Below are 18,745 nucleotides of genomic sequence, written 5' to 3'. Positions count from 1 at the left end.
TAATGAATTATTCAGGATACTAAAACATTTTTGAGTTCTTTGTCAAATTTAAAATTTAAAAAAGTAATTCCCAAGTTGGTTTGGCAAATGGCAAAAGTGGTTAAAATAAATATGTAAGTACATACGAGTACAAATTCCCAATTATTTGTTACTAAAATAATAATTATTAATATTTGAGGGGTATTGAATCTAACAAAAATAAAGACAAAATAAATTTTTGATATGATTAACATTTTTGAAGTCATTAAAAATATCCCATAAAATGCTAGTTTTTGTAATTCATAATTATTAATATTCTCATATACATAATTTTTTAAAGTATTGACCAAAATTCCATGTGCAAAAGTTTACACAAACTAGGCTAAAAGGTGAACCCTGAACAAATTTAAAAAATAAGACTATTTACTATTATTACCATTATCAAGTTATGTCAATTAAAGTGAAAACAGAACATGTTTCTCAGTTTCATTTCATTTACCAGCCAATTTTGTTTCATAGATGCAGCCTTCCAAACAATCGGACTTTACATGTGACCATATTTGGACAGCCCTGCTATAGAGCATCAAAAATAAAAATAAAAATTTTGAAACAAATAAAGTTTTGAAGTTTTTTCAGATTTTCTAATTTAGGATTTGAGTAAAGTGTATTAGTCAATAATTACTAGAGGCAAGATTACATGGTGTCTAGAAATAAAACAGAAATAACAGCAAAATTAAGTCAATACAATGCTAAACACACAAATGGAAGGCAATACACTACCAAAAACCAAAATGAAAGTCAGAAACACTTCATAACACTTGAATGCAGCAAAATTCACCTCATTACCTCATTTAAGCTACTAAAATATATTTCATAAATCTTTAGTTTGATTTTATTTATTTAAAAACCTAAACTGTTGTGTAGTAAGTAAAAAATTATTATTTAGTTTCTATCTATGATTTTCTAATAATAAATAAAAGCAGTCGATAGCCGATATTATAAAGACAGGTTAAGGCCTACATGAAAATATAACAAGGAAATGTACATAAATACAGGGAGGTCGCTCTGACTTCCCAACCCAGTCAAACCGTACAGACTGGAGTTGCCAGTCTTTTCTGCTATGAGGGTTTTTCCTTTGAGAGTTTTCCTTTTAGTGTTTTGTTGTTATTATGATTAATATTATTTATGTCCTATTTAATCTATCCTTAATTTTTATGTTTTTATAATGTATTGTGTGTCGTGTTCCTGTTGTACTAGTCTTTTTGTTGATCATTGTTAAGTATCTGGTATGCTTGTCTTTGTGTGTTGGCCAACTGTAGTGTGCCTACCTGCAGTTTCTCTTCAGATAGTGCTTGTCTACCTTGTTGCCGACGAGGGAGTGTGTCCAGGTATTTGCAGTAACCATTTTTGTTTTTGATGTTTTATTTTTGTATTGTCTTTGATTTTGTTTTTTATCTGTCTATATGTGTTGTACCCACTGCTAAAGCCCTCGGCTGTTGGTGGGCATGTTTTTTTTTTGTTGAACTCACTCTAATCAGTATATGTAGTATTGTTTTATGTAAATATTTTAAGTGTCTTATTACAAATTGTTGAAGCAATTGATCAATGTAATTGTGCTTGATATGTACTTATTACTATGTGTGTTTTAATTTTTAATGATAAAGACAATATCCACTTTTTTAATGATCAAATTAGCTTTTTTAAAAACACCATAAAATCTTGGCTCCATCAATTACATTCACAAGAATGCATCCTTATCAAGAAACTATTGAAGAATGACTACAATTCATCAGATAGTTACCAGTGACTAGAGGCACAAAAAACCTGAGCGCATCGCAGTAGTGACACAATGCTTCTACATGAAGTCCCTCGGCATCGGATTGGACGGCTTGCTTGATGAGATCAACAGCTCGTTGAAACGACTCAGGTGAAGGGTAGTGTTCCAAGTCCAGAAATGGATGGTCGAAGAATTCCTCATAGTCAATCCTTTTATCAGGCTGATGCTGCAGTAGCCTTGTCAACAGATCTCTACAATCTGAAGAAATAGCACTTCCTTGAGGAATCTAAATAGTGAAAGGAATGAACAATTGTTTAGTCAGTTTATTAACCATGCATACATGTGAGTGTTTTAAGTAGGCAGCTAATTTGGTTTCTGTTAATTTACAGCTTGTCAAGAGTGTACATCACATGGTGTTCGAATTTCTGATACAGTCAACCAGGATTCAGAATATTATGCCAATGCTTTTGCTCTTTTAGCATTTCTGTTTAAGCATTAAAGGAGTTAAAGTGTTTATGAATGTTTTCATTACAAAACACTGGGAAAATAAGAATTAATATTTTCTTTAAAAGAGCATATAAAATTAATTTTTTACCATTTTCAAACATTTTGTATATAAGCACTGTACGCAAATTATAATTCTGTTTTAATATGAGCAAAGTGTAATTCCTCACCCAAAACTTTGCCGCTTTGCCCCCACTGTTACCACAACAAATTTTGAAAAATCTACCAATTACTAAGACACTGCACACATTTATAGCATACTGTTGGGCGTGTGGGACTGTCATGTCTGTGTAAGGATGAGACAAAAAGAGACTCGTGGCTTGGGATACGAAGAAGCTCCAAGGAGGAGACAAAGAACGCTCATGTTACCTCCCTCGCCCACTGCAGCGATAAGAGAGAGCTATAACGACGAAGTACCTACACACTCCATACATACTCATTCATCTGCACATTTAAAAAGAAAACTGGCACCAGGATAACTTTATAACAACAGCTAAATATAATACACAATATTTTGACACTGTGTTAAAATAATAATTCTTCATTTGTTGCTTTGACTGCTTGCATCTATTTTGAAGTAGACGTACATTTTATCCTCAGAGTTGTTTCCTTCTAAACATATATTGATGTCCTTAGTTACACGGTTACTTCATACTGAGAAAACATCAATTGGCATGCCCCTACGTATGATGGACAAAACTGAATAGCACTCCACATATTGTGAAGTTTCTGCTGTGGACCTGTAAGAATCACTAGCTATTTGTAATCTGTTTGTGAATTTTACAAAGTTGTGTTTTTCAACCTTCATAGCATAGTCGTGTGCACACTGGCTCTCCGTGCAAGAGGCTTTAGGTTCATGCTCTTGTAAAGCATGCAGATAAATGCCGTTGCAGATGTAGGCTACTTATATGGGAGTCTTCTGGATTAAAATAGAAATTGTTGTATTAATTTGTAACGATTCACGTTTGAAATGTGTAACAGTGACAAGGTGAGCGAGTGAAAAAATGTTTGACAAAACTCAAAAAATGTCCTAAACTACATAAATAAGAAGCAAAACTTAAAAAAAAATCACTTCTCAGACTAAGACAATACTTGCAAGGCATGAAATTATATATTTACATAAATGCTCTAGTAATTATGCGGATATATCATTAGAATGCCGTAGGAAGTGCCCTTTTTTATTAGGTAGATATATGGAATTGTATGCTCATTCATATAATAAGTCTTTTCTTAGTAATTAATGTACATATATAACTATTATTAAAAGCAAAGGCAGAATGTTGATCCAGATAAGATATTAAAATATGGAAAAATTTTAGTTGTATAAACTCAAGGAGTTCCACATATGCATGAATTATTTGTTGCACATTGCTGTGCTAAATTTATTTATATGTGGTTTCTTTAACTGATTACCATAGCTAATACACACATTACAAACACACTACATTTACTCCATTACAGCTGTAATTAGTATACATATGGGCAATGCAATCTCCAATAAAGTAATTAAATAGTTATTTTACAATGTCTACAATAAGTTCACTGATGACATATCCTACTTAAAAAAAAATGTCCATTTCAATTTACTTAGTAGGAATAATTCACAATTGCCACTAAACTTAAAAATAAAATTTTGATCTTTTTTTAACTTTTTTATTATTAGAATTAGTAAGAAATAGTGAAGATATGGTGTTCTTTGAATTACACTTTCAATGAGGAAAATTGATTTTCTCAGACATACACCAATGGTGAATTGTGCTGGTTGTCATGGATAAAACCTCAGGTGTGGACAACATTGATGAATACATAAAGAATAAACGAAGACAATTGGCTGACAATGACAAGACAGTTGCAACCAGACCAGAAAGTACAGAAAAATAGCTTTGTCCAACATAGCGACACTCAGACGAACCTACTGATCAAACTAGAGATAATCATGACGACACAACGACAGTGAAGGCGAGCATAGTAGGCTTTATACTAGGAAACAGTTACAACATTTCGAAAACTGGTATCTGCTCCCATCATAAGGCACAAACCAACTCATTTAAAAAACAGATTAAAATAATTAAATCCTCAGTAGCTACTTAAGTTGGCCTAACAGTTGATAATTAGTAATTGGTTGCAAATAATAGCCATATGTTGGTTTGGAATATGTACGTTAAGTACGATTGTGGCGCAACAAAATGTAATGTTCTTAAAATAATTTTCTGTCACAAAAATTTGTTAAGATAAATTAATAAACCCCAGAGAATGACTCCAAAAAATCCAAAAATCGCATTGGAAACTTTTAAAATTTGCTATAACAATATAGTTAAAATATTGCTCATAATGGTACTGACCTATAATTTATGTTTGGCCATCATTGTACAACAAAATATTTCTTCTAAGAAATATGAATATTGTTTTAAATTCAAATATTTATTTTATGATATATATTCTGTTCATATGTTGGCACGGTGTTGCAGTGTTGGAAATTAAATACAGAGTACAGTCTTGATTATCCGTGATATGATTAACCGGGTATTCGGTTAACAGGGTTTTCAACTAAAAATTAAACTAAACTGGTGGGGGGGGGGGGGGGAGAGAGAGAGAGAGAGAGTCTGCGAAGTGTAATTCATTAGGAAAGGGACAAGATAGAAAAGTAAAACTAAATACTACGTATTAAAAGTAGAAATGAACAGACAAAGAAACGGACTAGAATTGCACATGAGAAGAAACACTAGTCCGGGTTCAGCTGGATTACAAGGCAGGAACAACTGCCCTTCCTTCCTAGAATCACTCCCTGCCCTTCGTGAAACCTGGCACACTCACTCATTAAAAATAATTTCATTTATACATATTTTGAAAAATTAATAATTAGTGCCAGTAATACTTGTGCATTTGTTTTGTATAAAGTACTTATGAAATGTTGCTGTATTGAATAACCTAAATACATTTGAATTTGATTATCCGTGATTTTTGCTTATCCGTGCTAACATTCCCCCTTATTACCCCGGTTAATCAAGGTTATATCTCTCTGGCCCCATGCCTCTCTACATATCTATATACAGTAAGTCCTCTATTTACGTCGTACCGATTTACGTTGTTTCGGATTAACGTCGCTAATGTTTGAGTACTCATGTTTCAATTTAAGTTGTCGCCGATTCACAATAGTCGTTTACAATGACCGTAAATCTTTATTTTAACCAAAACACCGTATATTGTAATTGTGGTGCTGTGCTCAGGATAAAACCATAATTATTAATAATAAATGTCCGGTGGAAGCGTCAGGCTAATTATCTAAAAGGACTTGCCAGAGGGGCACAGCCCACTTACAAACACAATTTAAAATTAACCTCCCTGACAGAAGGAAAGGTTACGTGGATTGTGGTTTCAAGTAGCAGCAAATGAAAACAATCGTATGGTTTGGTTTCATTAGAGGCTTTTACTGTTGATTAGTAGTTTAGTATCTTTTCATTGCCGGTTTCTTACATTTGAAAATATCTTACGCCATTACAGCCATTACAAACAAAACTGGTAACAATGTCAGAGTCTTATTTTTGATACATTACATTGAGTACACTAACGAATAAAATATAAAAAAAAGGAGGGGGGCTGGGGGGGGGAGGAACACAATTTCATGCTATACTAAGTTCAACTGTTTAGGAACATTGAGCTCGCAGGCTCATAAAACAAATATATGTGTTTAAAATACAATATTTTATAATAATAAGGAAAACGTCCTAAAACTGGCGGAGTTATAAAGCTGTTCTTCACTTCTTTTTGAGGGGTGCCGAAAGATGGAGGGAGACTCCGTTATAGAGGCTCACGAGTTACATTTTGAGGTGCAAAATGTGGCGCCGGAACTGGGCCGCCATCTTGAACTGGTCTGGGGTCCTTGAAGCACTCTGGAATTCTTGAGTACTCTGGGATTCTGGAACCCTCTGGGATTCTGGAACCCTGCCTATAACCAATAATCCACCTGGATTAGCTTGGTTAGCAGGCAGTTTATGCCGGGCGAAGTTAAGCCCCAAAAAAGGCAACCTAACAGGTTTGTGTGGGACGAAGTGCAGCTTACCTTAGCTGGCAGGGTGAAGTAGATAGTGGCTGTCCCTGGGGGTGATCCGGGGAAGCGCATCGCGGGAGCTCGTGGTAGCCATAGAAGAAATAATTATGCAGAAAACCAAAAAAAACTAAAGTTAAACTTAACTATTTGGGCAGCTACGAAAGAAACTAAAAAAAGCTAGGCGACATGGCCTGGCTCAGAAAGCAACTACATTATTGCCGAAAGCGGATCACGATAGCTGCTGGTCGTTACTGCGACCTGTTGCGAAGATGCGCGCTGGACTAGAGCTGCCCTCAAAATCCCTGAAATGGCGCCGGGACGCTAACTTAAAATTAAGTCCGGTCGTCTGTTCCTCTGGAGGAGGGGATCGGGAAACCCGAAGTGCTCCGAAGGGCTCCGAAAGAAAAAAAAGGGCTCCGGCGACCTATCGACTGAGTGTGAGGTCGACTGTTTCTCCTGGTGGGGATACGATGGTCAGTAGTACACTCTCGCTCTCAGCTGGTTCGTCCTTTCGCCGCTAGATGGCGTGGGCATGCAGATCGGAGTCTAGCAGAGACCATCGCGGCACTTGGTAGCCGCCATTTTGCAAGTGGGGGGGATTTTGGCCTTGAGATCGGTCACTGCCGCGGCTGGCCGATGACCGCTGTGGACCAGGGAGGGGTGGGGAGGTATGTCCGGTGAATGACCTGCCCTGGGAGACTTCGCCGGCCAGGCGTCGGGACGTGCGTCGCTGCTTAAAAAAAAGGACACCAAAACGTGTTAGAGACCGCAAACTTCAGCACACCTCCGAGAAGGGGTGGGGGTGACCATGGGAAGCTTAGGGTGGCTACTTTCGTCACGCGTAGCGCTAAACTCGTGACGAGACGCGACGGCCAGTGGATACCGTTGCTGATGGTAGCCCTGTAGTCGGCTAGACCCAGCAAATTTGGTGGGAAACGGCGGTGAGAGCACTATACTGCTCAACAAGCTAACCTGCCGGTACACTCGACCGAACAAGTTTGGATGGGGGCGAAAGCAGCGGGTGAAGGAGGAAAATTGAAGTAATAAAAAAATTTAAAATTTTGTAAAAATAAGAAAATAAAAAAAATCGTGCCTAAAGTAGCACTGATTCGGCACAATATAATTCGTTTATAATTCTTTGTTTCCTTCGGTAGTTAATTTATGCTATGTAGCGTACGCTACACGTTCACCGCCTTATCTTATCATACATCATGAGGGATGCTTCCTGCTCTCCGCGCGGTGATGCAATACTACCAGCCCGCCCGCTCGGCCACCCACGTATCTCGCACGTAGAAGTGTTATCTACTTCCCGCAACGACACAGCATTTTCTCCTATCCCTGTTCGTCCAACTCCTTGGCACTTCAGTAGAGGTGTAAAAGTAACTAAAAAAAGTGTACCCGTATGTATTCGTTACTATAACAATTAGTACTCGTTACTATCGTATCGTTACTCGTGACTTCTGATACCGCATAACATTCTATATTATGTAACAGCAACGAATCTAGTCGTATTTCGTACGCGTACAGTATGACGTCGCGTAAATAATAATAAATCAAATATAAACAATTAAAAGTATTTGATAATTAACCGCTTTTGTTAACCAAGAAACAATAAAATCTCATTAGAGCAGCTTTATTATAATATCTCTTTTAAGATAAGAACAAAAAAACGTGAAAATACGCGATAATAAAAAACAAAAACATACATATTTATAATTTGTAAAAAATACTTTCTTACGTTGTTTCTGTTCCAATCTCAAACTTTGTCTACTTTGTCTTAATAAACAAACATCGTTCTTTGTAACGAAAAAGCGCGCGCATGCGTAAAACATACGAAAAATGCGAGTAACGAAATGCATTCGTGTGTAACGTTTCGTTACTCGTTACTAGATGCCGCACCCGTTACTCAGTAACGAATACATACGGTTTGCTACAGCTCTACACTTCAGTCGCTATGATATCATTGAGTTGGCCGGAGTTTTAAACGTGCCGTTGTTAACTTTATCGTGATTAAATGCGTTTGTAGTAGGCCTACAGTATCAGCTCACTGCAATTTATGATTTTTTCTTCATAAGATGTCTTCCAAACGACTATATATCTGTTTTTATATTTCAATCAATAAAGGTAATAAAGCAGCTGGTTAAATAACCATTCTATAAAGCTGAGAAGTACTAGTTGGACTTGTTTCCACGCTGTCGGTTGTCATTTGCTGATAAAATTGCCCGTTGTCACGTCTGTATGCCAGCGCTTCCGGCCGACCTTGGGCCGTGGTCGGCCGGTGGCATGAAACATGGCTCATTTTGCGTCGTTTCTATTTACGTCGCGGTTTTCAGGAACGTAACCCCGACGTAAACCGAGGACTTACTGTACCTATAGCTATCTCCATCACTCTGTATTTCTTTATCACTCTTTCTATCTCACCCCACCACTCTGCCCCTCTTTCTTTCTATATATATATATATATATATATATATATATATATATATATATATATATATATATATATATATATATCTCACTTTATCTCTCTATCTCTTTCTCGACTTGCACGCCACCATTATTATTTGGACCAAATAGAAACGGACAAAGTATTTACTGGTAATTATCTGATACTATTCACATGCCACCTTAATTTTTGCTTTAAGGGTTGGCATTATTGAAATCTCATCTGAACAGTGACCTTCCTCGTGTTTTAAACATGGAATTTTTTAGATTGATCTAAGGTAAGAAGTAAGAGTTGGTGTATACAATCTTTGCCATTTTAATAATTGAAATCAAAATGAGGACAACCTCTAACTCCTTTTTTACTTCTGCATAGCAAAACAATTTTTGGTTATAATGAAGTTTAACCCTAATTTCTTGCAGAAGTGTGGTATTATGGTTCTTTAGCAATATTCACTACATGATGGCATATTTATGATTCTTCCTAGTGAGTTATTTTCAAGCTATTAAACATGAAAATGGAAAATACTTTCATACTTGGGAGGATTGGAGGAAAAAAGGTTAAAACAAAACATTTATGTACTAGAGAATATGAACAACGGGCCATCATTATACTTTAATTTACAGAACATTTAATTAGTATTTATAAGTTTATAAACATAAGGAATTTATACATTTGTTATAACAGCAGTTATAGGTTGGAATAACATCAGTAAAAATAATTTGCAAATGAGCAGAAAATATTTAAATTTTGCAAAAGCATTGATATATAGTTGGTAAGGCAGAAATAAGTTTGTAGGAATAACAATATCATATTTATGTTTTGCCACTTTTATACAAGAAATATTTAACTTTGATTTTTATATTGGAAGTTATTTGCTAATACCACCATAATATTTCCTACACATTAAATAATATTAATTAGGGGCCTAAATGCTAAAAACATTCTTGAAAAGTTGGGAGGAAGTTGTTTTCTTACTGATCCAAGGTTTCATTACAGACTATTTTAAATAATATAAAGACAAACAAAGAGAATTACATTCTTACTCTCTACATTCCTAATCTTACTCTACATTTCAGTTCCAGAAGTCAGGATCTTGTGACTTAGTTTTCCTCAGTAAATAAAAGTTAAATATCCTTTAAAGTAAATGGTTGTCTGGCTTTTGAGACAGCTGACACAACTCAAAGCAGTGCCAATACTGCTTCATGCCACTAAAATCTGGAGTATTTATCAGCAGTAGATCTAGTTGATGCATATCACTAAAATTGCGGCTGGAGAGAAAACAGTGAAAGTCATGATCATGTTGGTACTAATGATAGACCTACTGAGCAGAATGTATCAAAGTCATTAAATTGTTGCATGAGCCAAAGGAAACAAATTTTGAAGCACAGTTTAATGCCACAGAAGTGACTGCTAAAGAATAAATAAATAAATTAAGACTTAATGTCTCGTTGACTTGGGAGTCTTTACAGACAATGAGGGTGGGAATATGAGAATAGAGTCTTGATGAAATAAATGGGTGGGGGAGACGGGAGTGTTTTGAAATAACCTACCAGCAAAAGGCAACGACTACCACATTTCCCACTTACAAAAATTCTGATTTGACTCCAGATCACATTCATGGGAGGTTAGAGATTAAACCATTCAAACACCATGGCCCTGACAGCCAATAAAACTATGCCAAATTTGGGAACTAAATTAAAGGCACAAAGCTCAGTTTTTATTTTATCAAGTCACCCAATAGTTAATGCCAACTTTTTTCTCCCCAGATTTTAAAAGAATTAGGTGATTGATAATTGTCCTTTTGCGAGCACTTTAAAAATATAGATATTTTAGGAACAAAAATATACGAAAATATCTACATTCACCTTTCAGTGCAATGTGTGTAATTTTATTAATATACAAAGTAAATGTCTACATTAAACTCACCTGACAATGAACTGTCATTGGTGTCATGTGCTTATGAGTTGGGTATCGCCAGCTAGAAGAGCTATGAATATACCAGCTTAACTTTCATAAATATTACTACAAGGTGAAGGGACAATTTCATGTTACTAGATGTAATTACTGACTGTTTGGCATGTTGAAACATTTAGGTAAAAACGTTGTTAATACTGTGAGGGATGGCAGGTCTGTTAGAAAATATGAATAACCATCTTTATTCATAGTTACATAACCTGCATGCTACCTAAACTGGTTGATCTAAGGCAGCCTCAAACAATGCCAATCATATAGATATGACATATAATTGAAGCACCAAAAAAAAAAATTAGCAGTGAAAATGAAAGAAAATGTGAGGATATACTTTTAAAAGTATGTAAAATGCTATGGACAAGCAACCTACCACAACAATTGTATGGCATTCACAGAAAAGCAATGTGTGGTTGTAATTCTATAGCACACAAATTTCTTATGGAAAATAATTTATTTGACTGTGTTTCAATACTGTTTGATTTAGTAAGTATAATTTGAGCACATTATGTCGATAAATGTAATCTTTTGGGGATTATTTCTGCACTAATTCAGCTGATACACATTTCCAATGCGAAAATTAATAATTAAAAAAACTCTTTCGTGTTTGTATTAGTTTCTGTATACATTATTATTGGTTCAATATATCTATAATATAAACATATTTATTTCTGAACCTCAAATAGGATTTCTGTAACAAATTTTATTTTCATATAAATGGTTTTATTGAGTACGTTTATGCAACTTATGTGATACTATAACTTATAACTAATGGTTAAAAGGTACAATATTGTTTTTTTAAAAAAACACTATATAACTGTAGTTTTACACAAATACAGGTATCTAGCAGCTATGTCTCTCAGCAGTTTCACAACTAATTGATTATTTTTAATATTTCTATATAAAAATATCAATTAAGTTTGTAAAACTAATATCACAGTAAAATAAGTACTTGTATGTATGTATGCATGCTGTTGTGTAAATTGAAGAATCCTGCGTTAGGCAAAATGGCAACTTCATACTTCACAGGAAACTCAACTACATATCTGTTGTGTTGCTAAATTTGTTGAAATTTCAACAATTTATTTATTTAACTATCTAGATTTTGACAGTAGTTGTGCGATAGACTCACAAATCCAGATGGCCCACATGAATAATCATGGTTTGTTGCACAAACATTAAATATGTATTGGATTTAAGAAATAATAACGGTTTAAACATTTTATTGAAAATAAAGATTTTCATTGTGAGTTTCAAACAGTATTTTTCTTTAGCATCCTTAGAAACATTTATGTGGCTTGACACTTACTGCAATTTTTTTTTGATGATTTGGTCATAAAACGTAACACCCACTTACTACTTTCGAGAAATGCAGTAAATCAATTTATTTTTGCTAAAACATATACATCTGCTCATAAATTGTTATACATTTAAGTATGAGCTTAAAACTACTAGGCATAAATGACAATGGTATTTTTCTTCTATTTCATGACTAGTTTCACATGCAAACCGAGCCAACACCCACAACTATTGATAAACACATAAGACTTTGGGAATGATAAAAGAACTCATGATAAAACATGACTGAGGTTCCAGGAAATAAATTAGGCACCTTATTAAACAACAATATCACGAAAACAATTTCTTTATTAAGCCAAAATTATTTGTGGTATTTCTGCTTGGTGCATAATGATTATGAAAAAAAATAAGCAAAAAAATATATAATATTAATTTTAATACCCTCTACTATGTTTTGGTTTCTAGTTACCAGTTCCCAGTTCCGCATCACAACTGTTTCAATGGAGAGTGTTGTACCACTATGTTTACATCTGTAACATAGACTATACTTAGTATTATAATTTAAAAAAAGACAAACTGGTGAGTGAATTGCTGCAATGCGTTCGTAGCACCGTGGTTCGCACTGCTTATCAACACGTCGATAGCATCCGAAAAGGTTAGCCTTCCATCAGGCCGGCACGGAGGAGGAACAAAAGCTCTCATCTCATGAATGGTGTGGAGAAGCGTGATAACCAACATATTTTTGTCCCCTCCTTTTGCTCTCTTCGTAGTTACACACAAATGCAGATGCCAGGAATAAGATATGATGCATGCCTTTAAATGGTTATTTTATTGCTTGTCCTAGTCTGAACCTAAAAGCTATCTCGTAACTTCTACTGGTTGACAAATTATGTGAATCCTCTTCAGGAGTGTAACAAGACATTTATTTCAAATTGCAGAAGGGAAAATATATTGTAATTTAAATGAGCTTTTCTTGCAATATTTCAGGTAAAATATTTATATGGCAGATAATTTTTTATTTGTATTTATGCAAGCAAATTTATTCTCCATGACATTAATGTAATGTAAAACACCATTAAAGTTGGGGGGGGGGGGGGGGGGCATGCAATATGTTGATTCCCACTCGACTCCACCTTTACGACTATCACACCGATGAGAAGCGTACCTCAATTTTCGCCCGAGCTTTAATTTTTTCGGCCAGCTCGCTGAAACTGTTTGAAGAGTAAGGAGCGCGGCCAAACAGACACTCGTACATGATGACTCCGACCGACCACAGGTCGACACGGTAGTCGTAATGCTGCTGCAACAGGATTTCCGGAGCCATGTACAACGGAGAGCCTCTCAGCGAGCTCATGAACGTGTCAGGGGAGAGATGTTGGGCGAACCCAAAGTCTGAAAGAAACAACAACCTTTGCTTCACAGTCACTCATCGGAGAAACTCTACTAATAAATGAAATCATTAAACAACAAAACAATGTCTCTGATTGAATGGAAAATTATGGGTTTGTTTTAAATTGCAAAAACGCACAAGATGCACGTATATACACATGATCACACACCAACCACAGAATAAATGGCAGACTGCCTGTGGACGGGTACAGACTTCAGTTCTTGAAACATCACTATTGTTTCCTCGAAGGCAGTCTCACTGTGTTCATGTGTGCTGACTTCCAGGGTTGTCTGAATGTTCCCAAACATACTGTCTTCATTGATCATCTGAGTTAAACATTAACATTTTCAAGGCTTTCGTAAGCACCCAACCCAACTTACATACAAACAACGATCTCATCCAATTTTAGCATTAAATCTTCCAGATCAAATACATAATCCTTTCAACTGGTCAACTTCTGTAGGTACACAATTTCCATTTCTTAAAAGAAAAATTTTGTAGCATAAAATAAACTATGAGCTGTTGCCAATCATGTTACGCATTTACAATAAAATTTATATGAGAGAGCAAGAGAGAAGTGAGAGAGCAAAAGAGAGAGAGCAAGAGAGAAGTGAGAGAGCAAAAGAGAGAGAGAGCAAGAGAGATAGTGTGAGAGAACAAGTGAGAGACAGCACAAGAGAGAGAGATAGAGAGTGACAGAGAGACTATAAACACATGATGGGATGGTCTGAAGAGTAGAGTAGTTTCTCCATGGAGCCTATGAAGTTCTCTGGTGGAGGGAAAAAAACCTAAAGTTGGATGAGATTGCAACTGCAACTTGTAATCTATTCACGTATCTTGAAACTTATTGACTGAAAACTTAGAAAAATAGCTCAATGTAAAAGGTTTTTGGTGGTTTATAAGTAAGTCATTTACTGAAAGGTGTTTACACTACAGCTAACATTTAACATTCATAATTTTTGGGTGAAAATAAACTCCCACGAAAAAAGTACACATTATAATATTATTTTAGAGTCAATATGTATTGGACCAGTATTAAAAATGATATTTTCATATGCTATTCAAACGCAATCCACTAAGTATAATATAATTTAATTTTGATTGTTAGTTTAGTACAGTGATTCTCAAAGTGTGTGCCTTAAAAGACTTCCGGGTGTGCCCTGTGTAATTCCAGAGAAATATGTGTCCAGATATAAAAATAAGCATAGTTCCTCTATTAAACCATATCACTACGGATATGTTGCTCTTTTTGTTAGCACATCATTATGTGTTATTTGAACAACCACACACGTTTTACTCGAACAGTGATTTAGTTCAGTGCGGTGCTGTCGTTGCTCTTTACTGTTTGTAAACAAGCCTTGAGTTGATTATCAGTTTATATCTGTGAAGCATTAATTATTATATAGCATGTTTCTCAGAAATTTTTGATTTACAATTATTTTATTTTTATTTTAAATGCACCCCAAATTCAAAATGTTTGACATCCACTGGTTTAGCATGAAAATATGTGTTGGCAAGTCATAAACTAGCAGTTTTCAATTATTTATGATATTTATATGGCATTGTGATCACTAACATTTTATATTATTATAATTTATCATGAAGTGTTTAAAACAGTTAAAACAGTACAAAGAATGTAAGTATATATTCCTATTATATATGTATATGTAAGGGCGGGGGGAATTAAAATCCAACTTGAAACAATCGAAACAATATTTAAATTAAGTTGAGCATTACTGCTACATCTCTTCATTTCAGGTCATTAGAGAGAAGGAAATACTTGCATACGTTATATGCACGCCCAGAGGTCACAATGTTCAAGTGGAATCTTGGCTGAATCACACCCAGATTTTCTTCAAGTTCAGAAATGTGGCGGACATTGTAGTGAGAGCCAGGGGAACTGCCCCCCCCCCCCCCCCCAAACCAAATCAAATGCATTTCATCACACTACTCCAAACCCACCTGATCCAACCTTACACATTTTCAGGTTGTTTGGAACCCCCAGTCTTTTCCTGTGACAAGCAGCTAGTATAAATAATAATTTTGCTTGCAACATACTATGATATTATAAGAACATCTAATTTAATTGATCTTAAATCTTACATCCATTGCAATTTAATTGATGAGGTGGGCTACAGTAGTGATATCTATCTTGAACTTGTCGAAGCTTAATTGCATGCAAATTTAGTTTATAATAGTAAAGTAGAGTCTCAATTAACCGAGTAAATCTGGGATAACACAGATTCACTCCATGATTTATTTGCCTAACCACTAAATGGCATTTTTTAAGTTAATTTTCTTTTGGCTTTTTACAACAGTTAGATCATTTTCTAGGCTCTCAAGCAAATATATTCAACAGTATTTGCTGGTAATGGCACTTTAGGTTGGCTCAGATAATACGTTACCTCAGTCAATTGAGTATCTACTGTAATTAGCTTTATTAATAAAGATGTATCTAAATGATGGACAGGGTATTTCCCCCCTCCTCCCCCACTAAAATTGTTGAAATGAAAACTTTTATTAAACGCAGCACAGAAAGAACCAATTATGTTATAACCTACTATCCTACAAACAAGTACACTTATATATGCCAGATAACTTTATCAACATTTTTAGTTTGAGAGCAGAATATTTTTACATCATTTATGAGAAACACACTGGTAAATATTTGGCTGGCCTAGTTCTCTAGGGAAAATTTTTATTTTTTATTTTATTAAATAATTTGTGTTGAACGTCAGTTAAGTGCCTCGCATGAACCTGTCAATATAAAGTGCTCTCATTTATACATTTAAATAGCAGAAACACAAAAAGCATAGTATAATGAATCATACTGCACAACCCACCTCCAACTTTAAGGGTGAGACAAGGATTGGTAGTGAGTAGAAGGTTCTGAGGTTTCAAATCCATGTGGCAGACATTGTGCGAGCGCATGAACTTGAGAGCTAGGGCGAGTTGCTGCAGGAACTTCCTGCACACAGCTTCTGGCAGCCTGCGTCGCTTACGGATGAAGCACGACAAATCCCCTCCGTTGCAGTATTCCATGATGATGTAAATATTCCTGCGGAAGAGGTGAATTAAATAAGTACCACTTGCAACCGGTACTCTGTTTAGATGAGTTTTCTGCTGAATTTGCAGGAAAATTATGGTTCAATGCATTACAGTTAAAGTATGTAATGAACTAATGAAAATTGATCACCTTAAATTGAAAACAATCTGAAGTGGACAACATATAACAATCCAGTATAATGTACAAACATATATATATTATATATATATTTTAAATAATATATAATCATTTGCATTATTTTTAGTTTGTTCACTCATGACTGTAAAATGAATTGACGAAGCTGTTACAGAAATGACATTAATGTAATTCAGATTCCCGATAGGGAATTTATATGAAATTTCAGCTACCTATGCATGAATGGATTTGGCCAAAGTTTATAGTCCAGTGTAAGCTATTCAATACACATGCCTCTGCTCTGTTATCAACTTTTCACATACACTAAAATTATTTTTTCACAACCGAGTTTTTATTTATTGAAATATTTTATGAAATAAAAGGCCTACATAGTAACATGTGGTATATTACACGAATATCTTTTTGAAGTGAAATTTCTTTGGGCCCGATGAGAGTAAAATTACAAGGTCAAATTTTAATGCAACATTTTCGTGAAACATTGTAGTGAAACGTATATGATGCGAAAAGGACAGAGAACAGGTATTTGTCCAAAGAATTATAAAGAAAGCAATATGCTATATATGTTGCTGGGCTTGTTTTTGTTCTCCTCTTTGTCCCCTGCCCCAAAAAAAAAAAAATAGAAACGAGAGAGTTAGATTACCGAAAGAATAACACAATGTGTGTGCGAATGTACTTGTTTCAGAAAATATATGTAGGTATCCTATACAGTCAGCTGGGAATACCATGAATTTTATATTTGCTACCAGCGCGCTCGCGTTCCTTCTTGTTCAACCAGCAACATAGAGAGCACTGTTGAGATAGTCCCTGCATTTCCGCATAGATAGTGCTACCTGTTATGAATTTAATATTTTATTCAGAGATTAAGCATGTTCCAAATGGCATAATTGTCCACCTCCTCCGACGGGCCTGCAGCCAAATTCTCCATCTTGGAGTGGATTCCTGTTAACCCACGATTTCCGGGCCTTTTTCCTTTGGACTCTTTCATCATCAGCTTCCTGTTTTTTATCTCAGTGTAACGGTCTTCTTCTCCCCAAAGCTGGCAGGGAGACAATGTCTCTACTAACATGTAACACAATTTGTAAAGTCATAACCCTCTCTCACTAGCAACTACCTAATGTGAGGACATATTGCTTCAAAATAATTATCAAGAACATCATGGTCGAGTTTAGTTTGTACAATTTCTATTTGTTTATCTGTTTCAATATAATTATAATAATCTGAGTCAATGCAAAGTAACAATATGACTGTACATCAGCCGGCCATTCATATTTTTTTTATAGCCTTTATAGATTTCAACTAGTAAGCCTAATTTATTCAACAAACAAATAAAAAAAATGTACTTATGACACTCTTTGTTTATCTTTCAATGGATTACCAGTAATAAACTACAGACAGACTGGTTATTCCTGTGTGAACTTATTAATTTGTTTTCAAATTGGGTGACTCTTCCATAAAGCCAAATTGAAAACAGGAACATAAGCAGACATTGTTCGTAAAAAATAAATTATTTTATGATTTCTGATGTTACCAAGCCACTTAATAAATGATTCACAATAACTTTACAACAGGAGTTTGTATCTGTTTGAAATATTTAACTGACTCAAACTGAGCTCCCCTCTAATTCCTTAAATACTTTTATAGCATTTGATTTTATCTGGCCAGAAAATCCTTCCAAAGTATGAATATAAATATTAAGATGAGATCCTGACTTTGTGTCATATTGCTCAAATCTCACATGAGACACAAGTAGACTGCACGCCAGTTCCGAGCCTTGCACGTAGAGGAGATACCGCGCTAGAGACCCCTGCGAGCGTTGCACTTATAATTCCGCCTCACTAACACAAATACACCCTCGGCAACCCAAGTCTCTTAAAGGTAACCTTCATGCCCACTGGCACTCAGGCTCACGGGGCAAGGTGCCACTTGAGTGGTTTCTAGCCCCACTACAAGGGCGGGCCTGTTGTCTCGAGTGTTAGTTAATTAGGGGTGACACTAGGAAGCCCTATTTGGTGCATCGCCCGACCCATCGGCTCGGGAATCAAGAGCTTCTGGATGGTGAGCCAGAGGTCCTGCGTTCGGTTCCCGACCGGGTCGAGGAATTTTACATCTGGGTCCAGAAGGGAGGGTTGTGT

At 35.5% G+C, this 18,745-nt stretch overlaps 1 protein-coding gene and 1 long non-coding RNA gene across 3 annotated transcripts in view; both read right to left on the bottom strand.

Moving 5' to 3' along the window:
- The window catches only part of LOC134535295 (serine/threonine-protein kinase ULK3), a 45,325-nt gene that overhangs the window by 10,852 nt on the left and 15,728 nt on the right, over nt 1-18,745 (bottom strand). For both annotated transcript variants that reach the window (XM_063374366.1, XM_063374374.1), the window contains exons 3-5: nt 16,255-16,469; nt 13,187-13,413; nt 1,781-2,042 (exon numbers count right to left, since the gene is read on the bottom strand). In XM_063374366.1, the coding sequence (XP_063230436.1) occupies nt 1,781-2,042; nt 13,187-13,413; nt 16,255-16,469 (704 nt within the window). The remainder of the gene's footprint in view (nt 1-1,780; nt 2,043-13,186; nt 13,414-16,254; nt 16,470-18,745) is intronic.
- Nucleotides 5,671-7,340, bottom strand: LOC134535313 (uncharacterized). The gene is made up of 2 exons (XR_010075606.1): nt 6,321-7,340; nt 5,671-6,206 (listed from the first exon to the last, which is right to left on the bottom strand). It is a non-coding gene; the product is annotated as an uncharacterized LOC134535313 (long non-coding RNA).

This window comes from Bacillus rossius, chromosome 1, assembly GCF_032445375.1.
Source record: "Bacillus rossius redtenbacheri isolate Brsri chromosome 1, Brsri_v3, whole genome shotgun sequence".
In the NCBI taxonomy this organism is placed as follows: domain Eukaryota; kingdom Metazoa; phylum Arthropoda; class Insecta; order Phasmatodea; family Bacillidae; genus Bacillus; species Bacillus rossius.
This window is presented reverse-complemented; position numbering and strand designations above follow the sequence as displayed.